At 38.2% G+C, this 21383-nt stretch overlaps 2 protein-coding genes across 2 annotated transcripts in view; one reads left to right on the top strand and one right to left on the bottom strand.

Moving 5' to 3' along the window:
- The window catches only part of LOC121729751 (aspartate aminotransferase, cytoplasmic), a 23939-nt gene extending 13031 nt beyond the window's left edge, over nucleotides 1–10908 (top strand). The window contains exons 5-10 of the mRNA XM_042118370.1: nucleotides 4019–4236; nucleotides 5016–5166; nucleotides 5759–5924; nucleotides 6706–6777; nucleotides 7243–7449; nucleotides 10807–10908. Coding sequence (XP_041974304.1) covers nucleotides 4019–4236; nucleotides 5016–5166; nucleotides 5759–5924; nucleotides 6706–6777; nucleotides 7243–7449; nucleotides 10807–10828 — 836 coding nt within the window. The 3' untranslated portion in view covers nucleotides 10829–10908. The remainder of the gene's footprint in view (nucleotides 1–4018; nucleotides 4237–5015; nucleotides 5167–5758; nucleotides 5925–6705; nucleotides 6778–7242; nucleotides 7450–10806) is intronic.
- On the bottom strand, nucleotides 10757–21383 carry LOC121729750 (periodic tryptophan protein 1 homolog). Its single transcript, XM_042118369.1, has 14 exons — nucleotides 21201–21383; nucleotides 21066–21124; nucleotides 19168–19286; nucleotides 17962–18035; nucleotides 17332–17437; nucleotides 16277–16384; nucleotides 15730–15904; nucleotides 14942–15038; nucleotides 14377–14547; nucleotides 13916–14006; nucleotides 13027–13108; nucleotides 11480–11631; nucleotides 11050–11134; nucleotides 10757–10822 (listed from the first exon to the last, which is right to left on the bottom strand). The coding sequence occupies exons 1-13, from the start codon at nucleotides 21282–21284 to the stop codon at nucleotides 11070–11072; spliced, it is 1383 nt and encodes a 460-aa protein (XP_041974303.1). The 5' UTR covers nucleotides 21285–21383; the 3' UTR covers nucleotides 10757–10822; nucleotides 11050–11069.

The raw sequence follows: 21383 nt of genomic DNA, 5'->3' as shown, positions 1-21383 counted from the left end.
TTTGCCCCCCCCTGGCACCAGAACCTGGGCAATTTGCCCCCCCCCCCCCCCCTGGCCCAGAACCTGGGTACGCCCATGTACACATTCAGTCTCCAGAGCCGGGAACATTGAAAACTTTTTGTTCCGTCGGCGGGATTCGAACCCGCGACCATCGGCTTGAGCTGCCACACCTTTGTATTAATAGCTTCATGCACTCAATCAATTGAGCCACAGAGGTCGTCTCTTTATTTTGATAAATTAAAAACTTTTTTTAAATTTAAAGAAAAAATAAAGTAGGTATAGTGATAATTATAATTAATTAGCCCCCTTTATTTCAATTGTCCCCAGAATGAATTCAAAATTGATCAAAAAATTCAAAAATGATCCATCTTATTTACTGGACCAAGATGCATACAAAGGTTTATATTATAATATATTTTTTGGACGCTCTTCATCAGTCACCACTAGGGCATGGCGGTATTAGGAATTTTGCAATACCGGTATAATACGAGCGGTATTGATTTTTCAAAAACCGGTTTCCCGGTTTTTCGGTATTTCTTTAATTCATCAAAAAAGCGCTAAATCCTTTATAATTTAATCGAATAAACAAAAAAAAACATTAAATCAACTTGTTTATTTAATGTTTGACAGTTAAACAGTGTTTTGTTCCTTACACTAAACAAATGTAACTAAAAAAAACTTCCTTAAGCATACTTACTTAAAATAACCAACAATTTAAACATTAAAAAAGTCACTATCATTTACATTTAAGTTTCCAGTGATGGAATCCAGACAGACCCGGAGAAACTGGAAGCAGTTAAAATTGGCCAACCCCTAAGAACAAAACCGAAGTGCGGGCATTCCTCGGCCTATGCTCATTACTCATACTACAGGCGTTTTGTTAAGGGATTCTCGGAGATAGCCAAACCATTACATCTGCTGACATTTTTTTTTTAGTTTATTTGAGTCAACAAACAGTAACCAAAGTACATATTATTTTTTAAAAAGAGTTAAAGTTGACAGAAGATAAACGACAATTAAGTTGGGATGAAACTTCTGAAGATTCTTTTCAGAAACTGAAGAAACATCTGTGTGAAACACCAATATCCACAAACTGAAGGTCAGTTTATAGTCGACACGGATGCAAGCAACACGGCCATCGGAGGGGTGTTATCTCAAAAACAGGATGGAAGAGAAGTTGTTATTGCATATTTCAGCAAATCTGTATCTAAGCCAGAGAGAAACTACTGTGTGACAAGAAGAGAACTCTTGGCTGTTGTAAAGACGCTACAACATTTCAACAAATATCTCATCGACAGACAGTTTTACTGCGAACTGATCAATGATCATGCAGCCTTAAAGTGGCAACTGCAATTCGAGAATCCAGAAGGTCAAGTAGCTTGATGGATTGATCAGCTACAGGAGTATGACTTCAAGACGGAACACCGCAGAGGAAAGACGCATGGCAATGCCGACGCACTTTCACGAAGGCCGTGTTTGGAAGACTGCAAACACTGTGTTAAGCAGGAATCTAACGAAGAAACATTAAAGTTAACGAGAACAAGTCCTTTGGGTCTCTGGGAGAATAATGCTATGAGGGAGGCTCAAGAAAGAGATGACGACCTTCGGCACATCATCACATGGAAGAAACGGGGTGACGTAAAACCAATCTGGAGTGAGGTTGCACCCACTGACGCTGTCACTAAGGCGTACTGGGTGCAATGGGACAGTCTGATTCTTCAAAACGGAATACTCTACCGGAAATGGGAGAAGACGAACGGCAGAGAGTTCCATCTTCAGATAGTTGTCCCAAGACTTGGCCGCTAGTGCGCGACCGGGCATCTTCGCCGGGCATACTCATTTTATCTTTCATAATTTTAACAAAACTTGTTAACAAAACAAGTTATCTACTCATCATCTGGCTATACATAATATCCACATTATTTTATTTCAAATCATCTTCCCGGCTCTAAAGCCTCGATTTATGTAAAATACGACAGTATTTAACTGTTGTTACTTGCCAGTTGCCTGCTTCTTCCACTCACATCTTCAATTATCTAAGCACTATTTTTAGCTTATCAATTTTTGATGTCATGCTAATAATAATGTTGATTGACGCGTATAATTCCATCGATCATTTAAGATATTCGTCTAATATCCGATATATGTGATCAATATTTGTTGCGTAATTCATTTTAAGAGATATGATAGCTAACGGAGGGGTGAAGTCTACTAGTAATTATGACGACATTATTAATTATCTTACAATGATTATTGCGTAATCCACTTGTTTTGTGGAGTAATGAACGACCGCGGCACTGAGATAACTGATAAGCTAAAACCTAAGAAATAACAATATACGCATTGAAAATACTTTAGTGGTATTCTCATGTAGATATTACTATTCCTAGTATAAGACTCGCGTTCAGTCATATAAATATAAAAATTTGCCATTTTGAGGATTCTAGTTTCTACTAAGATTTCGTTGTCTGTCCGTCGCGTCTGTCTGTCACCAGGCTATATCTCCAAAACTGCGATGGAATGGAAAACATACCCGATGATATTAAAACTTATTATCACTAGCTATTTGACCGAGCTTTGCTCGGTATTCGATAAAACACGAATAAAATGACATTTTCTAAAAATGATTCCTAGCTAGATCGATTTATAGCCCCCGAAACCCCCTATATACTAAATTTCATGAAAATCGTTGGAGGCGATTCCGAGATTCCAATTATATAATACAGCGTGTTAGTGTAATCACCGTTATCCTTGAAACCATCAAACGAGCCCGTCAAAATGAACAACTTTTTCAAACAATGCTGGGAACTCAAAAAAAATGCCGTCTTCATACCCGTACGGATGCCCGGGCCCCGGATTGACAATTTGTCTAGTATGAAAACGGATTTTTTGAGACTTCCCAGCATTGTTCTCATAGAAAAAGTTGTTCATTTTGACAGGCTCATTTGATGGTTTCAAGGATAACGGTGATTACACTAACACACTGTATATACAAGAATTGCTCGTCTAAAGAATATAAGTTGTACTTACAAAATTTTATCAAGTACGAAGTAAGTAGGTTTTCCATGATAGCATGGTGTTCTTATGGGGTCACTAGCGTCAATAATGATTATTATTATCAATAACGTGCGAGCAAGTTCAAGGAAATTGATAAACTTCGTTGTACCGTGTGTCGTAGTCATTTTGCAGACGTCGAAACATAAATAGATGATAACAATCTCAAAATAGACTAGGAAAATAACGGAATGTTTTTTAAGTAAGTATAAAATTTTGTTGGCATTGTGTCAAATATTTTTCCCCGAAAATTTGCACGTAAAGATGCATTTACCATTATCTTTGTTATCAAATGCCTACGTAATTTTTTGCACACTAACCAGTTTTCGACATATTCTTATCTGAATGAATAACTTAAGTATTGGATTACCCTTCTTTTGAAAACAATGATACGATAATGTGTCTATTTCCTACACTCTTTATTCTGTCCTAATATAAGTACAAGTATTAAGTAATAATTAATTACTTTTAATTTAATAAAATATTGCATTAGACAACTTCACAAAATCACCTTTTTTCCGATCTACAGTCGGTCACCAGACTATAATAATTAGATATGTTGAATTATTGAATAGCGTTTAAGAAGATCAAATGCCGCACTGGCTTCTAATCTTCAGTCTCTAATCAGTTATTAGTAAGTGGTTTCTTTACAAACTTTTTACAAAATTACCTAAAACAACTTTTGCCTTCAATAAAAAAAAACGCGGTAAAGCTATTGCATACCATTATTTCTTAACTTATGCAATAATTCGCATACGTCTAGTCGCACGCACACAAACACCGTACCGAAGTCTGGAAACGTCGCAAAGACTGGCAAACACCGAGCCGAAGTCTGCCGAACTGAAACGACGTTAGACGAATGTTAGGTGTTTTTCGTCACGCTTGATTCGGTCGCCGCGTTCAAAGCCCGCGATAAAAGCTATACAATGTCTTAAAAAATAACAATCCGCCATTTTATCTACAGAGAACCACCATTTGGTGTTCATGAACTCCGGCTTCACGACACCCAAGGTGTACCGTTACTGGGACCCCAACACTCGAGCTATCGACTTCGACGGAATGATCGAAGATCTGAGCAACGCGCCAGAGAATGCCGTGATCATCTTACATGCTTGTGCGCATAATCCTACTGGCATTGATCCTACGAGGGAACAGTGGATAAAGATCGCCGATGTTATGGAGGTACGTATTTTATGGTATGAGAGTGGGACAGGCACAATTTAGGACCGTGTAGATTCAGCTCTATCGGGCAAAAAAGTGGGCAGGGATGTGGCAGCGCGAAAATGTAAATACTAAATTGCCGGACGCGGCAAGTATGTGGAGGGCTGAGTGTAAACGCTCACTCGCGTCGTTGCTGCCGCTGAAGTATTCAGGAAATATTGCCGGCAGCGCGAGGAGCAGCGGCAGTAGCTGAATATAAACGTCCCATCAGTTGGTGATTTGATGGATAATTAGCATATTGTCGCCATAGACAGTGTACAAAATATACCTCAGGGACGCTGCCGCCCCTGGTTTGTGGCCTTTATAGCCTATTTATAAAGCCAGGGCTGCTCTTATGGCAATTGGCATACAATGCGTTATGTATGGCATCAATAACTCAATTCACCACGACACCCTGTAGCGACGTATTACTTCACTAACGGCCGTTCCCAATATTTGATCTATCTCTGGTTTTGCCCTACTAGAGATAGGAATAGCTCACAATTGACATTAGAGACATACATTTTATGTCAATTGTGAGCTATTCCTATCTCTAGTAGGTCAAAACCAGAGATAGATCAAATATTGGGAACGGCCGTTAATCGTAGGTCCACCATCTATCACTCAATTGCTCTAACAATGTACCATTGAGGAAATTGATTCTGTCTGTGTTTGACGTAACGCGACCAAACTACGTAGGTCCCCCATCTGCCCAGGAATCAACTTCTCTGATAGTATTAACATTGTGCGTTATTGAACAGCAACGCAAGCTGTTCCCGTTCTTCGACAGCGCGTATCAGGGGTTCGCGTCGGGCGACCTCGACAACGACGCGTGGGCGGTGCGCTACTTCGTGCAGCGCGGGTTCGAGCTCGTCTGCGCGCAGTCCTACGCCAAGAACTTTGGATTGTACAGTTAGTAACCAGACTACAATATGTTTGTTGCGTCTTATACAGTACCCGCGTCCTGTATGAAGTACAAATTAAGTCTAAAATCCATTTTTTCTGTAACATAGTGTCTGTGTTTAACACAGCATAGAGTGGAACTCAGGGAAGAAAATACTACTATCAAGATCAGTTCAGTATTTTCAAACTCTATTCGATGAGACAATCGTTCCGTATGAGCTCAAAGCATCGGGAGAAAACAGCGAGCGGATTGGACGCGCTCACTGACACTTCACAAAAATGAAGTAACGTCTATAAAGTTTTTCCCGACGTGGTAGTAGCCTATTATGTGTTTCAAAATAATTGCCAATTACTCTGTACAAGTCTACGAATAATAAATACTAAGGAATCGTAACTCCCATACTATTACCGTTTTAAATTTGGTTCCTTTTGATCTGTCATGTAACGTCAGCCTAGTACCGCTCAAGGTCACCTAAATATTGCAAATGTATTGAAATGTGTACCTAAGGTACACTTTTTTGACAAGTATTGTGGAGCATGTTTTTTGACGGAGTTACTTTTCGTAGGTATAAGTACTTTATACTTTTAATCATCTCCACAGACGAGCGTGTGGGCAACTTGTCCATCGTGGTGAACAGCGCGGCCCGGGTCGCGCCGCTGAAGTCCCAACTGACGTGGATAGTCCGCGGCATGTACTCCAACCCGCCGGCGCACGGCGCGCGCGTCGTTGCCACCGCGTTGAGCGATGACAAGCTGTTTGATGAGTGGTTAGTATACGGACCTGTTTCTTAAAACATAGACTTGATATATTAAACAACCCGAAAGTTCTACGTAGGAATTAAGTATATGTTAAAAGCCGCATACTTACCAAGCGATCAGCCTCGTGAGACTCGGATCGCGAAACGCTCGTGCGACGCAGCGCGTACGTTGGCCTCGGACGAGGCACGTCTTGCGTCTTGACCGATCGAGGATTTGCCTCGCGAGGCTGCTCGCTCAATCAGTACGCGGCTAAAGACAGATCCGGAGTATCACAATTCCGACCTTATTGTCAGTAGTATATTTTATTTTTGATACACTCTAATCTAAACTTGCATTTAACTAGGGTTGCCATCACCCAAATTCCCTTCGCCGGTCATGCACGACAAAATTCCCGGACATTTGGCCGAAATGTGGTTACTTCCCCGGACACCTCATAAACAGTATTTACGATAACGTCTTTCCAATTTTTGCTTTTCCAACAAGAATTTGTAAAAATCTGACTATCTCAAGTCCGTGCAAGAAACCGTGTACGTATGCTTAGCGAGTTTTTATCTTTCGTTTATTGCTGCATGACTCAAAAGTTAAATTTCTCTCATCAAAAGTGTTTGGATTTCACCCGGACGCTTTTCAAAAAACCGGCCGGACGCACCCCGGACGCCCTTCAAACTAGTACAAATCCGGAGAAATCCGGACGGATGGCAACCCTACATTTGACAAACATACATCATTCCATGCTTCTAATTCTATACTATTTTTATATAATCTCATGAAATAACTTTTATATTACAGGAGAGACCACATCAAGATGATGTCTTCCAGAGTCATGGAAATGAGACAGGCGCTGAGGCAGGAGTTGATCAAGTGAGTTGATTATTTTAAGTTCTAATAAAGTCTATATCAGTTTACATAATATAGCTTTCTAAATAAATATGGAATGTGAGATATCACTGTCGCGAAACGTAACTCCAAAAGATCGTATCATAACAGCATTTCAATTTATTGATAAATTAAAAATGTTTGCTGTTATTGGTCCGATGTTTGTTGAGAGTAAGATCCGTCCAGTAGCTCTATCATGAGTTTAAAGCTATAGTTTTTATCGATACTCGATACCGACTACGTACATTTTTAGTATGGCGACTTTAGTTCCGCAAGTAACCGCTAAAGGCGCTGTAAAATTGGCCATACTAAAAATTTACGTAGTCGATATCGAGTATCGAAAAAACTATATTTTTAAACTCATGGTTGAGCTACAGAGCTATTTCACTTGAAAAACAATATAACAGAGGAGACAGCAATATATATTCTAATACATCCACTCTATTCCAGCCTGGGCACCCCCGGCAACTGGGACCACATCGTCAAGCAGATCGGCCTGTTCTCCTACACGGGGCTGACGCAGCAGCAGTCGGAGTACCTGGTGTCCAACTACCACATATACCTCCTGAAGTGCGGCCGCATCAACATCTGCGGCCTCAACCGCGACAACGTCAAATACGTCGCCGCCGCCATACACGACGCCGTCACTAAGATCCAGTAAATATCTTATACCATCGAGGAAATTCCTAGGCGGTTGACGGACCTACGTCATGTGGTCGGCTTATGTCTTTAACTGTATTTGACTTAACGCGACCATATTACTTAGATCCGCCATCTGCTAGGAATCAACTTCTCTAAATCCTTAAGGTGAGACCGCACTAAGCGACAATATAGTGAATATCCGATCTTTGACGTGGCTAGCCGCGACCGACAAAAATGCCACTTTATGACATAGACAATAGGTATAATTTTCTATTTTGTAGGTACACATGCTGCCTCCCCTTGTGGCGTAGAGTAAAATGAAACCTATAGCCTATGTCATAAAGTGGCATTTTATTTGAATTTTTGTCAGACGTGGTTAGCCGCAGCAAAGATACAGTGCAGCGGAGCAACGCGACACTACGCTCTATAGTAATGACGTTTTGTGTCGCGTAGTGTTGTTGTGGCTTAATGCGGCTTACTTCATACGATTACATTCAAGGTGAGACCACATTTATCGACGCTATGCTGCAGGAGCGACAAGATACATTATAGCCAATAAAGAAAAAAATTCAATTCTATGAAACAAGGGCCAACCCACACGTACCACAACCACACCACGTCGCAATGACAAAATGCCGTCGAGCAGTGGATGGTGAATGGTGTCGCTGCAGCTTTTGGTAGTTGCGTTGTGGTACCGACAAAATGTCGACGTGGTTGCGTTGTCGCCAGCAGTTGCGACTTGCGATGTGGTTACGTACGAAAGTCAATGAAACGGAGGGGGGGAAGAGCGTGGGCGGTGTGCGCGCACTGTCATTGCATCGACGCAACGTTGTGGTTGCGATGTGGTCGGCCACTAGTTCGCTTGTGATTGCGATGTGGTCGGTATCACATAAGTGGTCGACAACGACTGCAAAATGTGGTACGTGTGAGTAGTCCAGTTCATTTGCAATACGAAATATACGCCCGATCACGTGGTGTGGTTGTGGTACGTGTGGGTTGGCCATAAGAGCTGGCGCGCACTACGACTTTTTTGTCGCGCGATTATTTTACCGACCGACCAAAATTCAAATAAAATGTCACTTTATGACATAGGCTATAGCTTTCATTTTCTACCGACATTGATCGAGCGACCCATGCCGCCGATGCTTTTTAGTGGCGTAGAGTAAAATGAAACCTATAGCGTATGTCGTAAAGTGACATTTTATTTGAATTTTTGTAGGTCGGTAAAATAATCGCGCGGCAAAAAGTCGTAGTGCGCGCTAGCTCTAAGTGTCGCGTCGTGTTGCAGCGTAGCTTAGTGCGGACTCGCCTTTAAGAGCGCTATTGTCTACATGGAACTTAGACAAAATGTTTTGAACAAAGAATATTATTTTGATATAAAATTGTTTTTTTTTAAATTATTAATTATGGCAAAGAGTTTGCAATATTTGTTTATTATTTTATGAATAGTCTTATTACAAAGTTGAGATTATTATTGTCCAAGTTTCATGTAGTCATATAGTGGCATACTACAAGATGTTAGTGTAAACACCGGTTATCCTTAAAATCATCAAATGAGCCAGTTAGGATGAACAACTTTTTCTATGAGAACAATGCTGGGAACTCAAAAAAATCCGTCTTCATACCCATACAAATTGCCTATCCGGGCATCCGTATGGGTAAGAAGACGCCATTTTTTTTGAGTTCCCAGCTCATAGAAAAAGTTGTTTTATTTTGGCGGTCTCATTTGATGGTTTCAAGTATAACGGTGTTTACACTAACACACTGTATATGTCACTGGTGGCTGGTAACATTTTCACCAATTTTCTGTAACCAATAGTCTCTAAACTCAGATTACAAAGTCGCTACCGGTAAGTTTAGCACATTTGCAATAAAATAGCAATACCTCATATATTTTTTAATATCAATATTACTATAGCTGTTTAGAGAGTATACGGATGTATTTTATACTAGATTTTTTTACCCCCTTGCTAATCAAAAATATCTATACAGTGAATAACTATTAAAAGTGCGCTGTCTTTGTTTATAATATGACTTTTCCAATATGCCAGAGCAAAACAAGTAGAGCTTGAATATTTATACACTGTGGAAATATTTTTGCTAGCAAGGGAGTAAGTATATAAAAAGCAAATTATTCTTGTTTTGGTAAATATTACAAATTAGCTGTTAGCTATGTAAATAATTTTCCATATTTAGGGAAAAATTTATATTGACAAAGCAATTAACTCTTGTGTATTCAATGTTGTCGTTTTGTGGCTGTCTACGCATTTACTCTAAAGGCACAGCTAAACACACTAAAACGTGACTTACTACACTTTCCTTGATGTCACAATTGATCACATAACTCATTTAGCATGTTTTCTGAGGTTGACTGGAATATATTGAACGTTTTTGATTGGTTTACGTTTTGACATTATCCAATCAAAAACATTAATGACACATAAACCTTGTCAAAACCTCAGAAACCTGGCAATAGACTTGTTACTAGAGAGATTATAAAATTTATTTTGTAAAATAAAATTATATTATAGTGTATTGTGGTCCTTGAAACAATTTTTGTAGATTCTAATACTGCCTTCTGAGTGTTCACATTTTGTGATCGATTTATGAAATTTTGAACGGCTTTTACATAATTGTAAACCAGTATTAAGAGCTTAGGATTGCAATTATAGATGTATTGCCTTTATAGTTTGTATTTATTTTGAATGTTTTTAATATATTGAATACTGTTGCAAATAAATTTCGTATATAGAATAATATTTTTTTAATTAAAATCCTTTGCCTGACATTATCTATGTCAGCAACTTACTTGCGACGCAATGATTTATCACGCGGGGGCCGTACATTATCCAGCGAAAATAAATATTATGTCCTTTCTAGGGACTTCAACTGTGTACAAACTAAACATCGATTTTTTCGACGACCTCCGTGGCTCAGTGGTTGGGCGTGTTGGCAACGCTCATGCCGGGGGTCGCGGGATCGAATCCCGCCGATGGAACATAAAGTTTTCAATGTTCCTGGGTCATGGATGTGTATTAAATATGTGTTTATTATAGTAAAAATCTTGAATGTATGTATAGTATAAAGTATTAAATATATTTCCGTTGTCTGCTACCTGTAACACAAGTCCTTCAGGTACTGCACGGCACGGGGCCAGACTGACGTGGTGTGAAGGGTCCATAGATATTATTATTATCAACTATACCGGTTAGGGTAAACAAGAAAAGGCATTTATAAGATTTACATTGTAAATAAATCCTAAAGCTAATAATTGGTTGAAGTTACAGTTAAGGTCATTTGGTGGAGGGATTCATCCATCAAATACACAATCAAGCTAAACATTTGTATTAACACGAACAATTCGGTTTTCAGTGACCCGCGTGCCAGACTGTAAATAAGAGTTGAAGACCTTATAAGACTTGTGATATAAAAAAGTCATATTAAAATTGAATAAAATCTATTTACGTTACCAAAGCCTATCGTCTTTTTAAAACCTCTGCCATATTTTTCAATAATGTTAATATAATATTCAATAGGATTTTTTAATGATGTAAAAACCATGTTTTCAGTCAACAGTTTAATAAGTATAGATAATAATAATATTATGATACATACATTTCAGTAATGTAAAACTCCTAAGTCTCCATAGCTTCATTTGTTGGTTCATTCGTCGTTAAATACGATCCAAAGCGGTTGTTCACTGAAAGTAAAAATGATAAATATTATTGTCTTTCATAAAAACTAAAAATATATATGTATAGTATAAACTTTCAAATGCTTGTTGTACTGCAAATAAATTGCGATCAAATTTACTGCTCACTGTGTTGCTGATTTTCCGTACTATGAAAACAGTAAACAAGGTGCAGCAAAACAAGTTTTTTGTGATCAGACTATAAGATTAGGCTTTATTTAAAAAATACATAATTACAGCCTTTGTTACGTTCGTTAAATCAATTGTTACGATTGTCGGACCAGTAGTATAACCACTACGGCACAAACTCTAAAATCTAAAACTCCCTCGCCGTAGTCGGTAAAAAAATATTACCTTCGTCGTTGGCGGAGAGGTCGACCACCTCGATATAGTGCTGCTTGTTGTCGCCGCCCACCGCCACGAACTGCGGCGCCTCGGGGCACGCCGCGCCGCACAGCGCGCGCCCCACACGCAGCGAGCGCTCGCCGACCTGCTGCGGTGTTGGCCTAAAATATGTTGGATGCATGTCAGTCATTAGATAAGCTGCGAAGCGATGCGATACGGCACGACAAAATACACATTACATATCCTTTGTCAATCGTAAGAACTAAGCCGCACTAAGCGGCAGCGGACGTGACATGAAATGTCAGTGCTATGGAACGTGAAGGTCGCGTCGCTCCACTGCAGCGTAGGCTGGTTTTATCGTTAAGCGTTTCGCAGGGCCTTTGGAGCGCGCGCGTTCGAATATGTATGGGTATGGTCATGGGCGTACCCAGGTTCTGGGCCAGGGGAGGGGGGGCAAATTAACCAGTTTCTGGTGCCAGGGGGGGGGCAAATTACCCAGGTTCTGGGCCAGGGGGGGGGAAAATCAGATTCATAAGCTAGGTGTTTAAAAAGAATAAAAAATTAATAATTTTTAGTTGTAAAAATATTGTATTGCAAACAAAAGGCAAAAATTCGTTTTCTTAATTTTTAAAGATAAAAGTACTAGATAATATACTTAGTAGGGTCAATATGATCCAGGGGGGGCAGCTGCCCCCCCCCCCCCTCGGTACGCCCATGGGTATGGTAGTAGTATCGTTTTTATATAATATATTTTATAAAACGATACGACGGCGCTGCCGAAACGCTTAACGATAAAACCAGCCTAACAGCCTTTGACGTGGGAGAGCCATGCTTCGGCACCACGAGAAATACCACGGGCTCACAGTAAACCAGCGTGAAACAGCGCTTGCGCTGTGTTTCGCCGAGTGAGTGAGTTTACCGGAGGCCCAATCCCCTACCCTATTCCCTTCCCTACCCTGTTACCCTATTCACTCTTAAAAGGACGGCAACGCACCTGCAGCTCTTCTGATGCTGCGAGTGTCCATGGACGACGGAAGTTGCTTTCCATCAGGTGACCCGTTTGCTCGTTTGCCCCCTTATTTTATATAAAAAAATATAAAAAAGTAACAAACTGGACAAACGGCGCTGCTCAAGCGCGCGACTTTAAAACGCTACTACTGCCCCCATACATCTTCGAACGCGCGGCGCTCCAACGGCGCTGCCGAAACGCTTAACGATAAAACCAGCCTTAATGTCGCTTAGTGCGGTCTCGCTTTTAGAGCTTGGATGGGGATTTAGAGAGAGGGCTTAGATACTTGCTACGCACCCCTCTGCGACGATCAATGTAAGGAGTTAGTATACAAATTGAACTCAAAATTGTTCGTCAGTTCATCCTTCATATCAATGTTACTTGTGATTATATCACCGAAGAATGTTAAAGGCTAACATTTAAATAAATAAACGTTTAAATTATCCAATGTGCTAATAACTGTAAATGGACATCACATCATAGACACATAATCATCATTGCCGAATGCCGTGCGATCGAATGAATGAACCAAAAAAAAACAGTGTACCTGGTGATATCCCATGTTTTGATTTTCTCGTCAGCGCCTATCGTCACCATCATTCCAGGAACTTTGTCGTTTAATATTAAACCTGAAATTAAGAAAAAATAAGTTAAAATTGACATCAAATTTCAATACTGTTAACAGAGTACTATAATACTGGCATAACTGGCTGTTAGTTATAGATGGTAAACTTTCAAGTTGTTTATTAATATTTTAACCTCTTATTGATAAAGATTCTATGCTTAGTATAAATAAAGCTCGCTCGTATGGTTTTTTCAAAGAGATAAAGTCAAGTAGACCATGTATACTTACAAGCCGTGTAAATATTTTTATTAGTAACTAGTAAGGGTCAATTCAGACCGCAACGCGACGCGTAGATGCATTTCTAAATTTGTACTGAATTTACAGATTTGAAATTTGCATGTCGTCTCACGCAATTGAAATCTGTCAAATCCATACAAATTTAGAAATGCATCTACTCGTCGCTTTGCGATCAAATTTAACCCTAAGAGCCTGTCCACACGGGGGTTGCGTCGACGCGCCGCAGCGCTGCCGTTTGACGCATAGCCGGACACACGGGCGCTGCGTCATCGCAGCGTTATTACGAAGCAGTCTTAACGTCAACACAGGGGGTGTTGACGTTAAGACTGCTGCTTCTGCTGCTGGGGGCTGGGGCTGCTGTCCGTCATGTGTGCGTTGCGACGACTCAGTGCGCCGTGTGAACACCTTGGTTATTTGTATGTAAAACAGCGCAACGGCAGCGCTGCGTCGACGCAACGCCGACGCAACGCGCCGTGTGGACTGGCTCTAAGGGGGTACAGGAGATAGGAGAGATTATGATGCTATCTAAATACGACCTTTTGAAGTTGTCAATAATTAACAATTAATACGATACCTGTGACTTCGTTGTCGTGCGCGTCAATAGTCCACAGCGGTTCGTCCTGCCTGCAGTCTATGTACGCTACCTTTCCCACGTTGTTGCTTATCTGAAACATTATTCATAATATTAAGTATTAATTAAGTTCATCTTATATATAAAAATGGATTTTCAAATGTGTTAGTCGCGCTAAAACTCGAAAACGGCTGAACTAAGTCAGTACGGGCTGATTTTAGTCTTAAAATATTCGTAGAAGTCCAGGGAAGGTTTTAAAGTGACACGAAGTTCACCGGGACAGCTAGTTTATAATATTTTCGCTATACAGTGTGTTTATTTAATAAAGACTTTGTACTCAATTTCTATATAGTTTTGTAGATAGACGTTTTGGCCATTTCTATGTATTTTCGACCCCTTTTCGGTCCTCGCTTCGTCTCTATACGCTATTGACCCTCATTAAATACAAGTTTATAGCTACGTACCGCAAAGCAGAAAGGATTCCGTGCATCCCACGTGAACCGCTCGATCTCTGGCGCGAGGGCCCAAGCGCGGTGCGCGTCGGGGCTGCGGCAGTCCGCGACCCGGGCGCGACCGTCGCACGCGCCCGCACCGAGCGTTTGTGCCTCTAGTGGATGGAAGGATACGGATTGCACCTGGGATTAAAAGTTCAAACCGTGAGAAGGGGTACAAAAGTTAATTGATCTGCAATGTAGCCGAAAGGATAATGTAAAGGACAGTTCACTAAAGGATAAAAATAGAGTACCTATATTAACAGCTAAATCGCAGCAGCTATTTATTTCACAATACATCAAAGGCAAAACCCACAAAAGAGAAGCATGTAGTATTTTAGCCTTAGCTTTTGTTCCAGTCGGAGTCCAAAATTACAGTTGCTACCAATTTGAAAGGTAACTTATGTATAATTTTAAAAAGTTGTATTTCAAAATGGAATGTCGTGAAATTTGACCCAAAGTCCACTTAAGAGCTAACTATTAAAATGCATATTGTGCAATGCCAAAAATGAAAGTGCTTCAATAACTTTCGACTTACTTTATCTTCGAAGTAATCTAGCTTAGTGTGCGGCGTGCCCTGGTCCAGATCCCACAATAAAACTGTGTTGTCGGCCGATCCGCTGGCGAGAATGTGACTGAAAATAAATATTAATATTAAAACTCTGTTCCCTGATAAGAACGTGACAACAAAGTTTATAGGTAAGTACTTACTTTGATGTACACTTAACATTGCCTTTAAAATAAGTGGACCATGATCTAATGTTATACTACTTAATCTATATATTAATATGTGAGCCAAAAACTTTGTATCCCTTTTGACGAAATATGGAGAAATGTAGGTGAATGAAATTTTGCAAAGTTATAGTTTATATGGTGTAGGAGTGCATCGAGCTAATATTATTTTGAAATTATGCTTTTATCATACATCTTTTTAACAAATAAAACATTACACACACTACAACACACACACTAGGAAAAATTACAGATTTTTGAGTGACAAGCCTATACATACGAATTATACTCTTTTATTTATGGTTGAAGTCTGTTGATAACAAAAATTATGGACCGGCTTTTGCTTTGTCTACGGTTGACAACAAGGTGACAAATTGAAAACGGATTATAGTTTTTTTTATTGAATCTTAAATACTAAGTATTAGACAATGCTTACACGGCCAGTCCGAGATCAGCTGAGTCCCAGAGACAAAAGTTGAAAAAAATATTATGATAAAGTTTTAGTACTAGCTAAAATGTATGGTTCCTTATGTAGGAGCACAAGAAGCCTTCTTGCACGGAAAGTTGTTGCTAACATGTCTTATTAATACTAACGTGAAATTCCTATTCCAAGACAAGTCCAGTACTGCATCCTTGTGGCCCACTCGTTTTATTTTCTTCTTCTTACTAGGCTTCTTGCCCAACTTGAATGCTGGTTCCAGGCAATTCTCGATGTCTAAATCCCACACTTGTATCACAGGGTCCATACCGCCAAGTGCACAAAGGTTACCTTTAAATGGAGAGTAAATTATTAATCAAGATTTATTTTCACTAAATTGGTACTTTGAAGGAATTTATAAGATTATTAACAATATGGAAATGCTAAACAGAGTTTAGTCCTTGTCTGATATATTGGAAAAGTATGTTAACAGAGGTTAAAACCTTGTATAGCTTATTCTTCTTCTCCTTTTGGTGTATGCCTCCCCGTTTAGGAGTTACCAGTGTCAGAGCGGAGATGTTTAGTTAAAATTTATCATGTAAAATAATAGAATAATATCTATGGACGCTTCACACCACGTCAGTCTTTTACTTTGGGATAATGTAGTAAAGTTATAAGTAATTTAAAAGTTAACTGATATTCTAAATAATAAAGTGTACTTACCAGGTTGTGTATCAGACGGGTCATGGCTCAACCACTCAATACACAGCGGGAACCACGGCAGAATAATGTCGTGGTGCACGTAAAATGACCCCTCGTCCTTGTTAAAAACTAAAAAAAATAATTATACCATCATTAAGGACGCTATCACATTTTTTCACATATATCAGCGATTATCAGGTACCATTTTAAAGAATTAGGAGTCACACTGAAAAGATATTTTAGTTTCAAATGAAAGATAATATATTCATCTCCACGTCTATACTATAAAAATGTTATAGCCGCATACAACATTTTCACATAAATACGTTTTAACCATCACAATAATCGCAATAGATTAAAAAAATGGGGTTTGATTAGGTACCATTATAGCTAAATACACTGAACTAAGGAGAATAAATATATATAAAAAATTGTTGCTTAATTAGTCCCCTGTACGAATAGCTAAATATTTTATATAAAAATAAATAACATTTCCATTTATAAGAAAAATAAGAAACACTCTCAAATTTCTTCATACATTTTCGCCCATCAAGAACGCGGCGAGCGTCGTAACCGCCACTGTACAAGGCGCGCTGGTATTGAATGTTATTTTAATATCCTTAACGTGTATACTAATTTTTGTGATAGCGTCCTTAAACAGTGATTATTATATTAAAAAAACAATTTAAAGTTGAAATAGCTGGGCTACTTGTGATTTAAACTTAAATGTCAAAGTAACACTTAAAACTCTATAAGTAAAATATTTGGATCACACATATTTAATGTTTAAATAACTTATAGGCAAAAAAATTAAAAATGCCTAATTTAGATTATCCTACAACAAAAAGATGGATAGATGGTCAGTTCCAATGAAGTTATAACAACAACATCATTGCAAATGTCCATCTTTGCCTTCGACCACATTGCTCAATGATGTATGGATCATTAATGATCTGCTTTACAGTACTCTTTTCATTTGAAACTGAAACTGGCATAATATTATATGATATATCTAGTTATATCCTTACTGTACGTGGATTGATTGCAGATAACACTCAGAAGAAAATAAAACTTACTGTAAACTTCCAAAACACTGGCATCACTTTCCACATGGCCGACTAATAGTAAATTGTCATCGGGCTTGATAATGTCATCTTCTTCATCACTATCAGGACCCTCGGTCTAATAATTGATTAAATTAAACAATTTTAACACACGTCATAATGGTTTTTAGGATTGAGATATCTTAGTACATAATATTGTGTTTAGAAACAAAGTGTTTGTATCTAATGATTTAAACATTTTTGAATATGCTAGGGTCAACTACTGTTTTTTTGGAACGAAGTTCCTTATCGCGCGTTGCAAAAGGGGGCTAGACAGAAAAGGTTGTAACGACACGACACCAAAGTGTTGGTATGTTACAACTAGAGTAAAAATGCTATAGTTGTAAGCCAGTAGCGCATGTTTCTCTCTGTCTCTCACTTTGTTTTTTTTGTTCTTTTTTTGAGTGTATACAAGTTTTTTGTACATAAGAAATAATTTCGTTCCATCCGGGTGTCCCTTGACACCTCTCAAGTTTTTTTTTAAATAAAAATACTTGCTCAAAACTTTAAGCTAATGTGAAAATACAATTGCACCATATTCTTATGTGATTAAGAGAGACAAGTAGCCATGGATAAGTGGGAAGACAAGTAAAAGCAACTTACTCTGATTTGTACATTATCACCGAGGTCCCCTAAATTAGGCAATGTAGCTATTGTGCCAATTCCAATTGGGTTAGCTGAAATTATACATACACCATAAAGTATAGAAAAAGTAAGTATGATTTTGTTATTACACAGACAAAGTATCTGTAGAAATGTATATACATTTATTTTATTATTCCTAAATAGATATGTATATTTATATGTAAGTATACTTATTCCCCTACGAATAATAAAAACTAAGGAAACATTACTGTTACTATACCATACTATTACCGTTTTAAATTTGGTTCCTTTCAAACTGTCATGTTATGTCAGCCTGGTACAGCTGAAGGCTACCTAAATATTGCAAATGTATTGAAAATGTGTACCTAGGTACACATTTTTGACAAGTATTGTAGAACATATTCTTTGGCAGAGTTACATTTCCTTCGTTTTTATTATTCATAGCACGTCCATAGCACAGGCTGCGCCTAGTTTGGGGGACTGTCACTTTTTAAGAACATTGTAAATTATTTATGACAATAAGGATTTTGTATTTTGTAATTAACTATTAACTTTATTATCAACTAGATGTTCCGCGCAGCTTCACCTGCGTAATTTAGGAATGTCACGGAAACCGTTATCTGCAAAAAAAGAAACCTATGTCCTTTCACGTGGTCTATTCTTCATGTGTGCCAAATAACATAAAAATTGCTCCAGTACGTTCAAATAAGCCCTTTCAAATAATTTCCCGCGTTTTTTCCACACTTTCCTCTATTTCTTCACTCCTATTAGTCTTAGCATGATAAAATATAGCCTTTAGCCTGTTTCAACAAATGGGATATCTAACACTGAAAGAATTTTTCAAATCGGACCAGTAGTTCCTGAGATTAGCGTGTTCAAATAAGCCCTTTCATATAATTTCCCCCGTTTTTTCCACACTTTCCTCTATTTCTTCGCTCCTACTAGTATTAGCGTGATAAAATATAGCCTATAGCCTTCCTCGATAAATGGGCTATCTAACACTGAAAGATTTTTTCAAATCGGACCAGTAGTTCCTGAGATTAGCGCGTTCAAACAAGCAAACTAACAAACTCTTCCTCTTTATAATATTAGTATAGATAAAAGTCTACATGAAAGTTGACGCAACCCTATTTTTACCACTTTTATTTCAATTTATATTTTTGAAATAGGCTTACAATTTTCAAATTAAAAATGGATACTTACTTGAATCTTCTTGATCATAGTTAGCAAAGTTAAACTCATCATTAGGGTCAGCGGGGGGCTCCCTGGGGGCAGCATTTTGTTCTTCCTCATCACTATCATCATCACCTTGCTCTGTAAGTCTAAAATATCATACATATTGAGTATGCAATTTTATATTCATTTGGATTTGCCCTTTGCCACCACTGAGGTAGTAAGTACTACATACTAGAGTAGCTATTGTGAACAAAAAACATGTCGCACTTGAGGCATGAGCAGGGTGGGAGGCGGGGCAGTGATTGCTATAGATCAGTACCGCAGAAGTGACAAAGTTTTGTGCCTACACTCGAATGAATGCAGAATCTATTTGAGTAAGTGGATAAAATAAAAATTCACTTTTTTATAAAATTTATAATTAATATGGATCCATAGTCCACTATAGCTAATTACCTTATTTAAATTACTTAAATATTTTCAAATATGTACCATAATAAAATTATTATAATGTACGCATGCATAATGTATGTAATATTTTAAATACATATTACCAAAATACAAACTCGTTTACGTGAGTAAGTACTTCATTCATCGTCGTCTTATCATAGATCTGTATTCTGCCTACATTACACTCTGAATCTACTACTCTATGACAATGCAAAATGGCGCGCGTCTTCGCCTAGTAATTGAATGTTCGTATTTTAATTGAAAATAATTAAATAAGAATGCTAATACCGATGAAATGTTATTCCGTTGCATTTGGAAGTGTTACTGGAATCATTTTTGCAGTATCTTAACCCACAACTAGGCATTTTTGCGACTTTTTTTGGTTTCGTTTTTGATTGTGGTACGTCTGACGCGCAGAAGAGCTCGCGGGCGACTAAGTGCACTGCTGCTATATAGATTACGTTGAATGTGACCAAGCATTGCGTTGCGTTGTCGAGTCTAGTACGTAGTACACAGTGTTGCCAACTTAGTGGAATTTCCACTAGATCTGGTGGTTTAGACGTACCTTTCGGCGGGAAAAATTTGGTTTTAGTAGCTAGTGGATTTCTTAGTGGATTAGATTATTTAAGTTAGTGGTAGCTTTGACGTCAAACCACTAATTTTTATTATTATGTTTCTAACCCTTGAAGACGCATAATAATAATAATAATAGCCTTTATTCAGATAACACATCTTTACATGACATTTTGTTTTGTTTATTTACTTATTCCTAGATGAATCTAATTTCTAATTTCCTAGTTTGCTGCACAGCATAGACCTCCTCCAACTTATTCCAGGTGTCCATTTAATTATGTTATTATTATCTTTATTTGTTTTGCCGCATTCTAATGCTGATATAGACCGATTATTTAGCATGATGAATGTTGTCAAGACTTAACAGAGAAACCAGATGAAGTTTGATCGCCTTTCTTTCGTGCAAGGTTAACACGCGAAGGCAATTGCTGTAATAACAACATAATACCAAATACCGTATTACAAAAATTTGAACTCAAGAAATTTATTCTTCACAAACTGAACAAGTAAATGGCAATGATTCCTCTAAAGACGTTCATCTTTACTCTTTAGTTAAGTACCTACTTATACATAGGTACATACATAACTAAAGTTATATAGGTTGTTGTTATCTTTACGTTATTAAGTGGAAATTTGGTGGTTTGAGAGGCCATTTAGGTTTTAGCGGTTTCTGGTGGTTAAAGCTGCTGAATTTGGTGGGTTAGTAAAAAAAAAGTTGACAACACTGGTAGTACATACTATGTCAGTGTTTGCCACAAGAATTTTTAACGTGAGTAGAAGTGAATTGATTGAGAATTAATGTAATTTTCATTCGGCTCAGTAAAAGTATATAAGAATAAAAATTAAAATGGCAATTCTGAAAGTAATGAAATCTGTAGGAAATGTTTTGGGAGCTAAGTATATACCTTAGGTCGTCCGCGGTTTGTTTGATGATCTTCTCCAGTTCCTTTTCAGTTAACTCAATCTAAAATCATTACAATTTAAAAAATAAGAAACCATTTTTTAAACTAAATTATATTAGGGTTAAAACATATCAACACCTTTTCTGGAACAGGCTTCGCCACACCACGGCGGACAAAATGCATACATGATATCAAACTAACTGTTGGAGTACTTTCTTCCATGTTTGAAGTATTAAATTGAACTGTTCTTAAAAATATACTCGTATGAATTTTCTTATTTCTAGTAAACCTTGAGGTTATATTTTTAAAAACAATGCGCAC

Source organism: Aricia agestis, chromosome 8 (assembly GCF_905147365.1).
Source record: "Aricia agestis chromosome 8, ilAriAges1.1, whole genome shotgun sequence".
Classification (NCBI taxonomy): domain Eukaryota; kingdom Metazoa; phylum Arthropoda; class Insecta; order Lepidoptera; family Lycaenidae; genus Aricia; species Aricia agestis.
Note: the sequence above shows the minus strand (reverse complement) of the source record. Positions and strands in the feature narration are given on the sequence as shown.

Coding starts and splice junctions, on each gene's coding strand:
- LOC121729750 (XM_042118369.1), bottom strand. CDS start 21,284: ATGGAAGAAAGTACTCCAACAGTTAGTTTGATATCATGTATGCATTTT. Junction 16,385..17,331: donor CAGTGTTTTGGAAGTTTACA/GTAAGTTTTATT, acceptor TATTTTTTTTAG/TTTTTAACAAGGACGAGGGG. Junction 14,548..14,941: donor TAGATTACTTCGAAGATAAA/GTAAGTCGAAAG, acceptor TTTTAATCCCAG/GTGCAATCCGTATCCTTCCA.